Source organism: Pinus tabuliformis, chromosome X (genome assembly GCF_031772625.1).
Source record: "Pinus tabuliformis cultivar Carrire ecotype Pingquan chromosome X, CPIR1, whole genome shotgun sequence".
NCBI classification, from domain to species: domain Eukaryota; kingdom Viridiplantae; phylum Streptophyta; class Pinopsida; order Pinales; family Pinaceae; genus Pinus; species Pinus tabuliformis.
Window position 1 is genome coordinate 1,374,572,164 of NC_142308.1, and position 14,529 is coordinate 1,374,586,692.

The window sequence follows — 14,529 nt, forward strand, 5'->3', positions numbered from 1 at the left end:
AAAAAAACAACAAAATTAAGATATGCAATAGAATTAGAATAAGAAGTACGACAGAAGAAATTATGGTGGGGAATAATCTAAAATTTGTTTTGTCCTCTAAAAACTATGATTTTTCTATGGTTAACACTTGCAAATAAAATGCATACGTAGGATAATTGTGAGAAAAGAAATTAGCATGAGCCAACTTGGTGCATTGTGTGTAACAAAGATGGAGAAAATATTAATCATCTATGTATGCATTATCTTTATACAAAAGAGGTATGGGTTGAAGCATACAAAAGATGGATGTTTATGTGAAATGGAGAGGGCACTCCCTTGCCACTTGTGTTGCATCTTCCTCAGCTACCTGATGCCTTCGCGTGAGTAGTTGATACTTGGTCTCAACGATGAAACTTCAGAAGGTGTTTCTTTCAAAAATGCACTGCAACATTAGTCTTCAACTCTCTCTTTCTCTCTTTTGGTGCATGAAGTCCCTTTCATTTCCATCCCCATTCAACCTCAAGTTGATGAATAAATGGATTTTCTCAAATCTGACATCTTGGTTTGCCAATTTTTTGGGTTTTGGCCACGACTTGCAGATCTTCATGCTTGGATAGTGAAATATTGAATACAATGAAAAAACTAGAAGTTTTCATTCACCCTTGTGTAAAGGAATTTTTTGTTTCTAAGTTTGATCATGTCAAAGATAGGGATTTGATCCTTAATTTAGGTTTGTGTTTTTGGGTTAATACAGACCTACACTTGAAGCCCTAGTCTCCCTCTTTTGATCCTTTGATAGAGGTTCTAACCACAACACATGTTTGGGTGAGGCTTCCAACTTTGTCGTTACATCTTTGTGGTTTACCCTTTCTTTAGGGCATTGGGTTTGCTATAGGAAAGTTTCATTTTGTCTCTTGTGTTGGCACAAAAATGACAGCAGGGTTAAGGCCCTAGGTTCGGGCACAAGAGGTCAACAAGGCTCTGTTGTAGTCTAGCACAACCCCTAAATTTTCACCTTACCTGAGAAGGGTAAGGAGTCTCACTCGAGGTGTGCCGCAACCGCAGTTAGATGAGGGTTGGAATCCAATATCAGGGGAACCATATCAACCGAAAGAGAACAAAGGATAGTAGCCTAACATGCAAAACAACTAGATCACAACAGCCTATTCATGCCACAACAAAAGACTACCTAAACAGATGCACATATAAAAAATTTGAGTAACCAACATAATACATGATGAACACACTATAATTCCATAACAGTATTCTTCATTAATATCAAATAAGCACATTACATAACGCTCTCAGCCTATTCCTTAGCAGTAGGATTCCTTCAGATATAATACAGACTCATACAATTATAAGCATGAAGTTGTTCTCATTGCTTTGCAACATAGGACGAATGGAAACACTAGGAGCATAATACCACTGACCAACGCCTTCTCCACTCTCCTCTATGCTTTCTATCTTCTTCTGCCAACCCGAACTGTCAGTTCCTTTTCCCTTGCTCGGTTGTCTTCATCCTCGGTTGCTCTTGCTCTTTCCTCGCTCGGTTGTCCCTGCTTCTTCCCGCCACTCCTTCGTGACTGCTAGTATTCCTTCAATCTCCAGCCTTCCCTCGATTGTCAGCTCCACAACTTCCTAACGGCCACTTCCGCCACTTGTTAGTAGCCTCTTTCTCCATAAAATATCCCAAAAATTAAGGCCCCAACATCTTGTGAGAGTAAAGGGTGAAATATTGCAACATATGCCAAAATCTATGTGAAAATGGATTAAATTCAACTTTGTTTTTCTAGCTGACATTATTTTGGTAAATATTTTTTCTAGACTAAGAAATTAGAGTATGAGCAATTATCCTTGCATTGTAGGGCTTGTTTTGAAATAAGCCATATAGCAGGTCAATGCCAAAATGGGTTTAAGAAAAGTTGAAAGCAATGGTGAGAATTCAAAATGGGCTTAAGAAAAGTTGAAAGCAATAGTGAGAATTTAAATCGATGAGTTGGTTCTACAAAGGATCACCATATAGTTTCACGGAATAAATATCCACTAATTGCTCCTTCACCTCAAGTGACTCCAATTTCTCAATAGTACAAGTTTCTCAAAGCCCAAAGACAAAAGATCGAATCCCACCTAACTCAAGACAAGTAAATCATGGTAAGCAAAGCCCTCTACCGACAAGTTGGGTAGTTCAAATTGATGTAGTCAAATCTCTAAAACAAGAAGACTCCTTAGTTCAAGATACTCTAGGCCTCTAAGAATTGGCAAGCACTTCACCTACGTTCAAAGAAGTCTGAAATAAAGCAAGGAAGAAGAAGAAGAAAAAATATTATGTAGAATCCTAGCCAATGGTGACAAAATGTTGGACTAAAAAATCAGTTTAATCGTAACTTCTTTTTTTTATATACTATTATGTAATCAATTGGTGAGAAAATAGTAAATACTCATGTAAGAAATGTTGGAATGTAGCTCTTTTAATCATTCGGCAAAATAAATCAATTACTTTTTCGTTGGGCATTTTGAAGATTTAGATCTTCCTTCCTCATAATTTTGGCAAACTAATAGTTCTTGATGTAAGTAAATTACATGTGTTGACTATAGATTTTATTTAATGTAAATATCTCAATTATCATTTTAAAAAACTATCCATAATTTTTTCACCATGTTCTTTGTTTCTTGCATTGTTTTATTTATGTTACTAAATAAAACTACAATAATATACACTTATGTTACTAAATAATTGTAAACAAATAACACTAGCAATTGTCCCAAAAGGTACAAAGAGAGGCCGATAGGATTATTAAATTAGAATTGTTGAATTTCTCTAGAAGAGATGTTGGTTCAAGCCTACAAGGAGCAAAGAGATTTGATGTTTGGAGTTCTATGATTTTTGGACACCATATTTCTTTAAATACAACTTAATTTTAGAAAAGTTCAAGCCCAATGCAGTTCTGCCATGCAGACATACACTTAAATCACTATTGGGCTTATGATATTAACAAATTCAAAGTAAACTGGTATACAAGAGAATGTACCAAGCTAAACCACAAGTTACACATCTTCAGACTTGAAAAAGTACATAACAATGGTTTGGGAAATCAATAGCGATATCATAATTGCTTTTCCTTCCACATACATACAATTGCTCCAAAGGCAAGGACAAGAAAATTTTCAGCTCTAGTGAGCACCAGTGGGTCACTAAAACGAGTGACACCTAATGGCTTTCACATTTATACAAGGAATTGGCAAGGGATTTTACATGGACTCCACTCAACTTCAGATAGCTTCAGCCAATATGCAGAGTGATTGAAATTGAACACAGCTAAGTAGTGACATTGGCTCACAATAATACACCAAGTATAAAATATTGAAGCTTTTACATAAACAAGGAATAAGAAAAATTATGAAGCTCAGAGAAGTAGATTTAAATGAATCAAAGCTTGCTGAACGACTATAACATCCATAGAAATAATCTTCCAAGGTTCTGCTCTCATGTACAAGATCTACACTTTGATCTGGACTACTGTTTGATACCAAATCATCATCAACTCCAAGAATTGCAAGTGATAGATGAGTTTGGATGTCACAACTCCCAGAGTTTTCTCCAGATTCATCCTCAATCAATTCATCTAATTCCATGGACATTTTCAATTGCCTCTTGGTCCAATAAGGTAGGTCATCTCCTTCTCCTCGTAGTAATTTCAAAATCTGCAAAATAAGTTACAGACAAACAATGAGGAAGAATAAGTTCACGTTCTTACATTAACATTTATCCATTGTTTGAAATTTGACAAAGCCAGTTTAATGCAAAGGTAAGCCACTTTATTAGGGGAAACTAAAGCTTTCAATTCAGATCTTGCAATCCATATTTCAGCTAGGATAGTGATTCTCAGGAAAGATATATACTCTCTTGATATTGGAGCGAAAGCAGATATGCTGGCTCTTCTTCCCTATTCAGGGAGGGGTAATTTGCATACTAAAGCTTTGGTTTGAGATATGATGTAATCTCTTTTGCTAATATTCAAAGAATATTATATTTCATTAATGGAAAAAGAGATTATTGGCAATTACGGCTTTGAATATTTTGCATTAATCCACCATCAGCATTCAGGGCTAACCTCTTTAAGGGTGATGATATTACAAATTGAACTACTGAAAAAATGTTTAGATTACAACCCTAAACACTAGATCTAAACACCCTTAACTCTATGTCAGAAGGATATCAACTCAATATTTCATGTGCCATTCTTTGTTATGGGCAAAAACAATTCTAGCACTAACTCCTCACAGGAAAGGAAATGTCTTCAAGCAACTAAATTTGACATAAGATCAGAAACTGAAACATATATATGCAACTAAAGAGAATAAGAGTAATTACTCTGTTCATTCGAGGTCGAAATTGAGCTACCTGTCTCAGACAACATGCTGCACCAATGACCATTCTCTTCATCTTGGTCATGTCATAAGCATCTTCAAAAAGTGGATCTGTAAGTTCTTTTACAAAGCCAGCTGCCAGTAATGGCCTTACCTAAATTTTGAAATTTACAAGAGATTAAGATTCTGAACCAAGACAAAGAAACCAAAAGAATCCAAAATTATCAAATACAAAACAAGCAAGGACACTAGAGCCCTACCCACATAACCAGGCTTTCTTGGCCTTTAGGATTCTTGTCATTGATTGGTTTTCTTCTAGTTATTAGCTCTAGAAGAACTACTCCAAAGGAATACACGTCCGTCTTCTCATTAACCTTGCCATACATGAAATATTCTGGAGCCAGATAACTGAAATATGATAGCATCTAGTTTTATGAAGTCTTGATTATAAATGACATTTATTTTCCTAAGGAAAGAGCTGGTGTAAAGAAAGAAATGGATATTTACCCAAATGTACCTACAACATCACTACATGTGATATATGCAGATGTTGTTGAAGCCCATTTGGCCAGCCCAAAATCTGACAACTATTCACAAAATATCTTTAGTTAACGATCCATCGAAAGACGATTTGCTAGTTAATGATCAAGCAAATCTTATTATAACATCTCCAACCAAAAAATACAAACAATTCAACAGAAGCTTGAGAACTTGTTTCTCTCACAAAGATCAAGATACCTGAGGTTCAAAGTCTTCAGAAAGCAAAATATTAGATGATTTCACATCTATATGGATGATAGGATGAGAACAACCTTCATGCAGATAAGTCAAAGCTTCAGCAATTCCAATGGACACTTTTAGCCTATCTTTCCAATGAGCCTGTGGCTTGTCTTTTCCTCCTGTAACCCAACTTTTTCTGAGAACTGGGAACAACGCTTAACACTAAAAAATAATAAAAATCTCCAAGGACGTAACATGATAAATGCATGAAAATTGGCATACTACATACCATAAAGAGTTTCTTCCGGACTTCCTCTTAGTAACAAGTTGTAGACCAAAAAGTACTCCTCTTCAACACAGTAACCAATTAATGAAACAATTTCTTCGTTATGGGAAAAAACAATTCTAGCACTAACTCCTCACAGGAAAGGAGACGTCTTCAAGCAACTAAATTTGACATAAGATCATAACCTGAAACATATATACGCAACTAAAGAGAATAAGAGTAATTACTTTGTTCATTCGAGGTCAAAACTGAGGTGGCTGTCTCAGACAACATGCTGCACCAATGACCAACACAAACCTGTTTGCAACCATAAAGATTTGAAAGATATTTACAAGAAAAGAAAGGAATCCTAGATAAAATCAATCCACAAACCTGTTGTTTAAACAGGGCATGTAAGGATCACGGACAGGAGTACAAGGTCTTAATGACGTGCTTCTTGAGTGAACAGATAATTGGGCTTGAGTAGATAAAGTCTATTGGTCATGCCTTCCATTATGTCTATCGATCCGAATAATTTTCTTAGCCTGAATAGAAGATTCTTCAACCACGCTTCTGTATTCTGCTCTATAACCACGAGACCTCTTGTTTTGGCCCCATTGTAGGAGAAGATCTCCTCGTTCTGCAACGCGATGCCTTGAGGGCTGGTTTTCTTGGCTAGTCTTTCTATCTTCACTCTTCTCACGGAACGATTCCAGAATGGAGTTTACGTATTCGAGAGCTTTCTGGTGGTTCCCGTTGCTGCTTGTCAATTACCCTCCTTTCGTCCTTACTGTCTTTCCTTCCAAAAGGGTACTGGAATGGATCCCATTTAAAATCCTTCCATTCTCGAGGTTTTCTTCCTTCTTGCATAGTTTCACGTGTGTCTTTTTTCCATTACTCATCGGCATAGAATCTGCGCTAGCTCCTTGATATCTGCACAGAGGAATCACGAGCGTAACATAAATTTTTGGCCACAGATTTAGTTTGTAGGTTGAACAGGACAAAATATATGCAACAGAACTTCATTTCAGAAGATATTTCATGGAAAAACAAACTAAAAAATCAGCTTAAAATGCAGTTTTTCTATGGGTCTTCAAAACATGGGCTTCAACCCTTCATATTCTCTACATCTAGGCTTGGATTAGCTAGGCAAATATTTCCTATATCAATTACTGATAGCCAAAAACACGCAACACAAATCTGAAGGGCCATCCCCCACATTTTCATCACATTTTATCTTAAACGGCCAATTTTCAATCACAAAATAAATACAGTAGGGAGTTGATCCTCAAATTCCAAGCCTGTTTGGAGAGATTGAATTTGAAGGACAAGATACAGAAAGTTACGGCACATATTTCTTCTCAAACAGTGTGGAAGTCTCAGCTGAGTCTTTTCTGGCCTTCCGACCATGCCCCAAAATAAGCCTTCACCATTTAGGTAAACTAAAATCGGTTCATGCACTAAAAACAATAAAATTTTGCACAAATATTTGATTCAAATAAGAAGGATTTTAATGGCTTAAAGCTCGTGATCTTCCCTCCTATACTACATAGAGACAAAGGCAATTGTCAGATCCATCCAAGAAAGACCTTCCTGGAGTTCCATTCACAAAATATTATAAATCAATAAGAGATTTCAACAGCCACTGTTTCTTCAGTGCTTTTATAAACAATAACCTGCCATGCCACAAGATGGTAAAAGCATTCCTAGTGTCGTCTCAATGCACCGCCACTCACAATAAAAGGATAGAGAAAAATTATTGCAGTCTTAAAATATGTTTGAAAATATCAAAGGTAAAGAATTTGGAGGGCTACGCTTGCAAGCACGAAAGAAATAGTCTCCTAAACGCCTCAGGTTCGACCCTGGTGCAACTTACACATAATACCTTCAAATATTTCTAAACTACAACAAGTATACAAGATTTTAGAGGCTGAAATTTTTCCTTTAACAGTAGACACGCACATATTACATATTACAAGGTTTCAGAGAATACGATTATAATGAGGGCCAGAAAACTGAAATGAAAACTTAAACTACACCACCGCGCAAAGGATCGCCAGAAATTCCCATTCTTAACCAACTCTGAAGTAGGAAACAAAGTATCAAGGATCCATCTGAACACAATAAAACAAAATAGTTAGACAAGTACCACCGCCAGAACAGAGTACCAAGCAATTCATTTAAATGGGTCGCCAATTAAGCTAACATTTTAACGAGAAAGGTGACACGTTACCTTGAAGTCCTGGGCAATTTCCCTCACAAGCCTTTGAAATGGCAGCTTTCGAATTAGCAACTCCGTGCTCTTCTGATACTTTCGAATTTCTCTGTTCAGTCGATTAAACAATTTGCAATAAGATACATATACTATAAAGAAAACATTGTAAACATATCGATAGAATCCGAAGCAAATTTAAACTGCGTGTACATACCAAAGAGCAACTGTTCCGGGACGATATCTATGAGGCTTCTTCACACCTCCGGTCGTGGGAGCAAACTTACGAGCAACCTAATTTAAAAAAGAAGCTTCATTATAAAATGCCACAATAAAAACAACACGCCTCAATTAACTCCACCGAAGATGCAATGGAAGAAATATAGGAAAGTCGTTACCTTTGTTGCGAGCTGCTTCCTCGGAGCCTTTCCTCCGGTAGATTTTCATGCTGTCTTCGTACGAGCAATGATTCATGGAAAAGAGCGATCTACAACACAGAGAGCAAGAACGAAAGCATAAGACCAAAGCCCAAACATCAAAACAGAAAATCCAAAACCACAACAAAAAATTACTATCAATCTCTTTCAAAAAAACCACTTTTAGGCAATGCAATCGCGATCACACCGCCTTAAATAAAATGGAGATTTTCACTGGAGTTTCCGCAGGGGTTTTGACTGGGGAAAAAATAAACATACATATATGTGATTTACATAGCCTTGCTTGTTATGAATTTTATGCAGTCGAATGTGGAAAAATGTCCACTGCCTGGAGTTTCTGCTGGGGATTTCACTGGGGAAAAAGTAAACATGCATATATGGGATTTACATAGCCTTGCTTGTTATGAATTTTATGGTCAGTAGACATATCGACTGCCTCATAGCAAAAACAGTATAAGCAGAAGAGATCTGGAAAGAGCCATTCAGGTTCTGTAGGGCTTTGATGATCATATGTAAATTGTTGTTACTATCTCTTGTGTATTAATAAAAACAGACATTATATCTAATAAATCCAGGGGATGTTAGTGGGTCCATTGGGTCATGGTGCAGCAGCGAGTTGCACAAGGATGACCCAGATTCAAAACCATTCTATCCTAACACAATTTTGACATGAATTGTCCATAGAAAACTCTGACGGAATAATCATCCTTTCACGCCCTCTCTAATCAATAATAATACACTAACGAAGAAGAAAGTTCATGGAAATTTGTGCACTTACATCTTGGAGTCAAATTCTCTCCGAGCTCGAAGACGTAGTGTCCATCTTTATCATCTTCACGCCATGGAGGAGAAATACCGCGCTGAACCGCAGGTCCCTTCTGACCACCGAACACAGAAGGCGGAGGATGAGGAGGAGGAGCACGCTCTAACCCTAGCCCTGCCGAAGAGGAAAGGATTCGAACCTGGTGCTGGGCATCATGGGCGCCACCATTATAGAGTAGCGTTCGCTGAGTCTACACACAGCCAGCGACCCGTTTCCCACAGTCAAATTTGACCCACTAGCAATCCAATCCAAACAACATACACAGAGTGAGTGAGAGCAGTTCAGTTGAGTTGGGGGTTTCTCGGTCTCTAAGAGGCTCGAACCCTTGACCCAATATCTGGAGAAAACCACAAAGACACCACAACACACAAACCAACCTCTTCTTCGTCATGGGGGGCAACGTCCCACGTCAATCTGGTGCGTTTCCTCGGTTGTTTCTCAATTTCTGCAACACATTCCGTGGCCATCTACAAAACACCCACAAGATTAGCCCTGCCTCAAATGGGTAAAATAAATATACTTCGCATAAAACCTCGTTGAATTCTGAGGGAGAACGACTATTTTTATGGGATTTTCAGAGCATAAAACTTGGCGGGCAAAATTTTTGAGATTTCGAAGATAGGCATCAAAGGTCTAAGGGACCGGAAAGAATAGAGCTCATGGTGAGGCCGCGTAAAATATTTTCATAGGACCATGAAGGAGAAAGGATGAAGCATGCCCTCCTGGTTTTCAGCCTCGATCTGATCTGTAACCGCACTTTCCCTTATTCTGTGATGGCTAGGTCGTGCACAACAGATTGCATAGCATAAACGGGACACATCATTGCAACAGTTAATGGAAGAGCAGGAAAACATTATTGCAACAGAGCGTGGAAGAGAACAGGAAGAGCAGAAGGCGGAAACAGGAGGAACATAAATGGTCGTGGAAAAAAACAGGAAGCGCAGAGAGCTGAAGAGGAGAAACAGAAATGGAATTGCACGACAAATGTCAACCATATGGCAGTTGAAGGTGCACGCCCGCTGTCAAGCAGAGAAACAAAGTGTAGACGAAAAGCTCACTCAAAGGAAGGCCTATCGGCCTAATAAAACTTAATTTTAGCTATAATTATGTAAAAATCAGCTACATTAAATTTTAAAATATGTAACTTGCTATTATAATTATTTATTTATTTGACTAATCACATAATTAATATTATTTATTATATGTTTTAGTTTTAACTAAAACAAATTAATTTTTTAATAATAAAAAATAATTTTAAAATAATCCATCTTTAAAAAAAAAATTATAATAATAATAAAATGTTATAAATGAAATATAATTATAAATTATAACAGAATTATTTCCCTATATAATCCAACCTAATTTCAATTAAAAAAATAAATATTATCCATTTGATAACTTAATCCCAAAAAAACATTCAATAAATGTTCTTATTATCTCTGCGAAGGCATGTCCAAAGCAAATGGGGAGGATTTCCAATCAGGGGTTAAATTTGACGCCCGTATGCCCGTTTTTTTTCTTTTTTACCCGTAAAATACGTTTGAGTTTTAAATTTCCACGTCATGGGCAACTTGCCATTAATTTCCAAAAACGTCATATTGACGGGCAGGTTTAAAAATTAAAAGTTTAATTTTTTTTTTTTATAAATTTCTTTTATATATATATTTAACCTTATGTCATACGGTATACCTGTGGGTCGGCGACAATTAACCCGAAAGCAATGGTCCTTCGGCGGAACGTATACAATTCTCACACAAAGAATATGAGAGGGGGAGTCGGGGACCCATTTATTCAGTAACAGAATCTTTTCAGCGTCTTAATTGGTAGGAAGGTAGAGAAATAGTTGGACCTCCGTAACAAGCGGCGGTTTCCACAAGCTTGTCACATACACTGAACGTGGAACGCGGACGCCGACCAAGTCGGTATAAATAGTGAAGTCACTGTCGCTGTAGGCTGTAAGTTGGCGGCCCGCGGGGGCAACTGCCAACAATGAACATGCAACTTGCAAGTTTAGAATTTACTGATAAAGGACAGTGATCGGATGGCATTCATTTCGCATTCAGATTTATCGCTGGAGCATTTACCACTGGTCCACTGTAAACTTACCAAATACCAAGTACCAGACTACCGCGGCCCGCGGGCCTGACCGCGTGTCCAAGATATGGAAAGATATGGAAACAGGAAACTTAAGTAACAAGTTACAAGCCTTACAAGGTGTATCGGTGATTGGATTTTCATTAAAAAATACAATTATGGGAATGTATGCTCGAGCGGCGACTGCGAGGGCCGAGTTGTCAACAGTTCAACTATACTTTTGCACCAGAGATCATAGATGCTACACAGTGAAAACCAACATCAACCCCGGTCCCCAATAGAGTTCTGGTTGTGTGTCTGGTGCGATTTCTGTTGGGTTTTCAGCTTCTGTCATCAGTTTATATACATCGCCGATTTGCCAGCGTTGCCAGGTTTTTGAAATCCCTCCCTCTCTCTCTGTACAAATAACAATAACAATTACTCTGTTATAGCTGATTTGTTTCTTTTTGTAATTTAGACGATGGGATTTAATCTAGCTTTATGGGAAAATATTTTCCTGATCGCTCCTCGTTATTATTATTACCTGCTCAAGACAATACAGTTGCTATAGCCCATCTTAACTTAGTCGGTTGTGTATTTTCTGGAGGATAAATGTTTCATTTCCGCTGGATTTGGTATGCTGAACAAATCTTTCAATACCCCTCAGTTATTCTGTAGTATCGGAACTCTATGTACATATTTAGAAAAACAGTTATAGTGTCCTTGGTGACTTGGACTGTTTTGTTATTTTGTAATACGAGTTATTACTTTTGATGGTTTTGATTTTTATTTTATAACATATGAATTAGGATATAAATTAACAGCAATATTATTTTATAGTATATGAGTATGAATTAGGATATAAATGGACGGTAATAAGCAGTTTAAAAATAAATAAATAATCTATTTAAAAAATAAATAATCCATTAGGATATAGTATATGAGTATGAAGCAGTTTAAAAATAAATAAATAATCCATTAAAAAAATATGCTATGCTTGATTTTATTCTTAACAAACCAGTTCACAGAGCACAGATGAAACTTGTACAAATAAATTTTAAAAGTCATATGATGAGCAGTTTAAAAATAAAAACGTCATAAAAAAATTCCTTGACGGGTAAGGTCACCCGTCAAATTTAACCCCTGTTTCCAATGAACCGTTCCTTACTACCTGAATAAAAAACGAAAGTAACCGAGGTGAGGTTAACTTGATCACAAGTCAAGGTCAGTCAGAAAACGACCTTTTATGGTTTTGCCTAAAATGAACAACTTGCACTTCTCAACGGTATAACTTTTTAATCCACTTGCCAAGTGCTGCGAAGATAAGTGTCTTCACGGTTTTCCAGACGAAGCCGTCAGCCCTCACGGTGGTGGGCCACTCAGTCAAACGGCACGTTATCTCTACGAACACGCCAGCATGGACACGTGGCCACTAGCAATTGTCAATGATCCTTCGCATTTTCTTTACTGCTCTAACCAATATTATCTTGCCTTCATTAATCTAATTAATCATAATATACAGCGAATTATTATTACTCAAAATATAATAAATCAACTCAAAATATAATAAATCAACGATTTAAGAGCTGGGTCATGGCCGCCGCTGATTAGACTGCCTTTGATCAGGTCCGCTTAACATTAAAAAAATAAACTAAAACATAATTTTTTTATTTGTTATAAAAGGAGAGAGACACGTTGAGCCTTCCAAGAGGTTTCATGGAAGGTCGACGGGACGCGCGGCAACAGGAAGTCTATTTCTTTGCTTCTTTGCCCTCTCTACGCTTCATTCATCAAGCTTTCGACTCCTGGTAAGATCTTGCCTTCATTTTGTTTGGTTTAGAGAAACTGACTAGATATGGGGACTGTTGTCCTTCCCACACGGGATTTTCTGGCTCATTATCAGAGCCATCCGACTGTTGATTTCTTGGGCTTCTTTTATCCCAAGAAATCATCCCAACATCCGCAATCGAAGAGGAAATCTGGTCATGGCCATGGTTTTTCTCCTCAGAAATCTAAGGTTAAGGGTGGAAACCCTGAGAAGAACCGGCCCTGGAAGCCCAAACCCCAGGAAGAATCATTTCCCGAGGTGGGCAAGAGGGCCGTCAACAGAATTCATAAAGTCGGTGACAGAAAATTTGGCCATTTTGATGACCCGACATTGAAGAAAGACCCGGCTAAAATTCCTCTATCAATGGGGCAAGTAACGATTCTGAAGCGAGGACAGTCATTAAAGCTTAACAATAGTAATAGTACAGGTCAGCTGGAAATTGCAGACAAGACAACGGGCCCCTTATTTGTAAGCGCCACCCAATCCACGCATCAAGATCCGACACTTCTTTCCCAGGATCGAACCATGAAATCAAGATCCGTTTTCTCAATGGAATCCGAAGCAGCGACTCCGCCCGGATTCGAAACTGAGATCGCAGAGGGAGGTAACAGCATGAAAACCCCCAATTTTCCGGTATTTATTTCGGAGAAATGGGCCGGTCCAGCGTTTGCGAATTCGCCCAGTCCGAGCTCCTTGCCTTTACCCAGTTTCTCGATCAAGAAATCCGGTCAAGAGTCGGCTGAAATCGATAGATTTGCAACAAGGGATCTGAGGCGCCTGCTCGGTCTGGATTAAGCAGGTTGCGTCTAGTTTCCCCGGTTGTTGAGGTCAAATGGCAGGTCTTCAAGCGCTCTCTGCGATACCAAGGTTCTTCCTATATTTTTCAAGTGGAGAAACTGGTCGCGTAAGCTCCCAAGATTTGTTGTGTCAAGATGTGGAGCAATTCTAACACCGTAGATAATGAACAAAGTAACTAGCGAAAAACTCATCCTCTCTGTCATAATTAGTAAGATTGAATTGAAAGATACCAATCGTTCCAGTCCCTTAATCAATACTTCAATACTTCTGTGTGATGCAGCAGAAGGGGAATCCACACAGAGAGCATACCTTGGATGGTAGGTTGGGTTGGCTGTATTATTTGAGTAATTACCATTATAAACCATTTTAGGGGATGTATGTGATGAATTATCAAACCATTTTAGGGGAAGCATGTGATGAATTATTGATTTCCGATTTCCTCAGCTACCGCTGCATTTTGATTACAATTTTCACCCCTTTTTAACAATTTACATTTGTTTCTAAATTTAATTACAAAAAATCATAATTGGTTGAAATAATCATAAAATTTGGAATTTTTGATAAAAAGATAAAACAATGTAAACCATTTTCATTTCTAAGGATCAACAGTTTTCTAAATTTAATAAAAAGTTAAAATAATCATAGAATTTGGAAACTTTGATAAAAAGGTAAAGTAAGAGAATGTAATCAATAAATTCTACAATTAAACATGACATTATATCATGCATTAATTATAATACTAGGAAAATGCAACGTAAGATGAAAATGATGAGCATATAGTCCTGGGAGAATCTGTAGGCAGAAAGCACAGTTTTCTATGAATAATTGAAGATTTTTGCTCTGAAGCATGAAATTCATTGCTTTTACAAGTTTATGTCAAAGCACATTCCAATTTAATTACTTCACAGTCCTCCAACCAAATCTGGAAATTCAGCGAACTCACTTTTGCGAGATTACCTCAGCAAAATAGTGACAAGCATCACCTTTGCCTTTTGGTAGTTTCTATTAAGGATCTATATTAAG

The 14,529-nt window shown here is 37.6% G+C and overlaps 1 protein-coding gene across 1 annotated transcript; it reads left to right on the forward strand.

Annotated features, from left to right (window-relative positions):
• Nucleotides 1-12,569: 12,569 nt before the first annotated feature.
• On the forward strand, nt 12,570-13,904 carry LOC149145175 (uncharacterized). Its single transcript, XM_089447790.1, has one exon. The coding sequence runs from the start codon at nt 12,736-12,738 to the stop codon at nt 13,501-13,503; it is 768 nt and encodes a 255-aa protein (XP_089303916.1). The 5' UTR covers nt 12,570-12,735; the 3' UTR covers nt 13,504-13,904.
• Nucleotides 13,905-14,529: the final 625 nt, after the last annotated feature.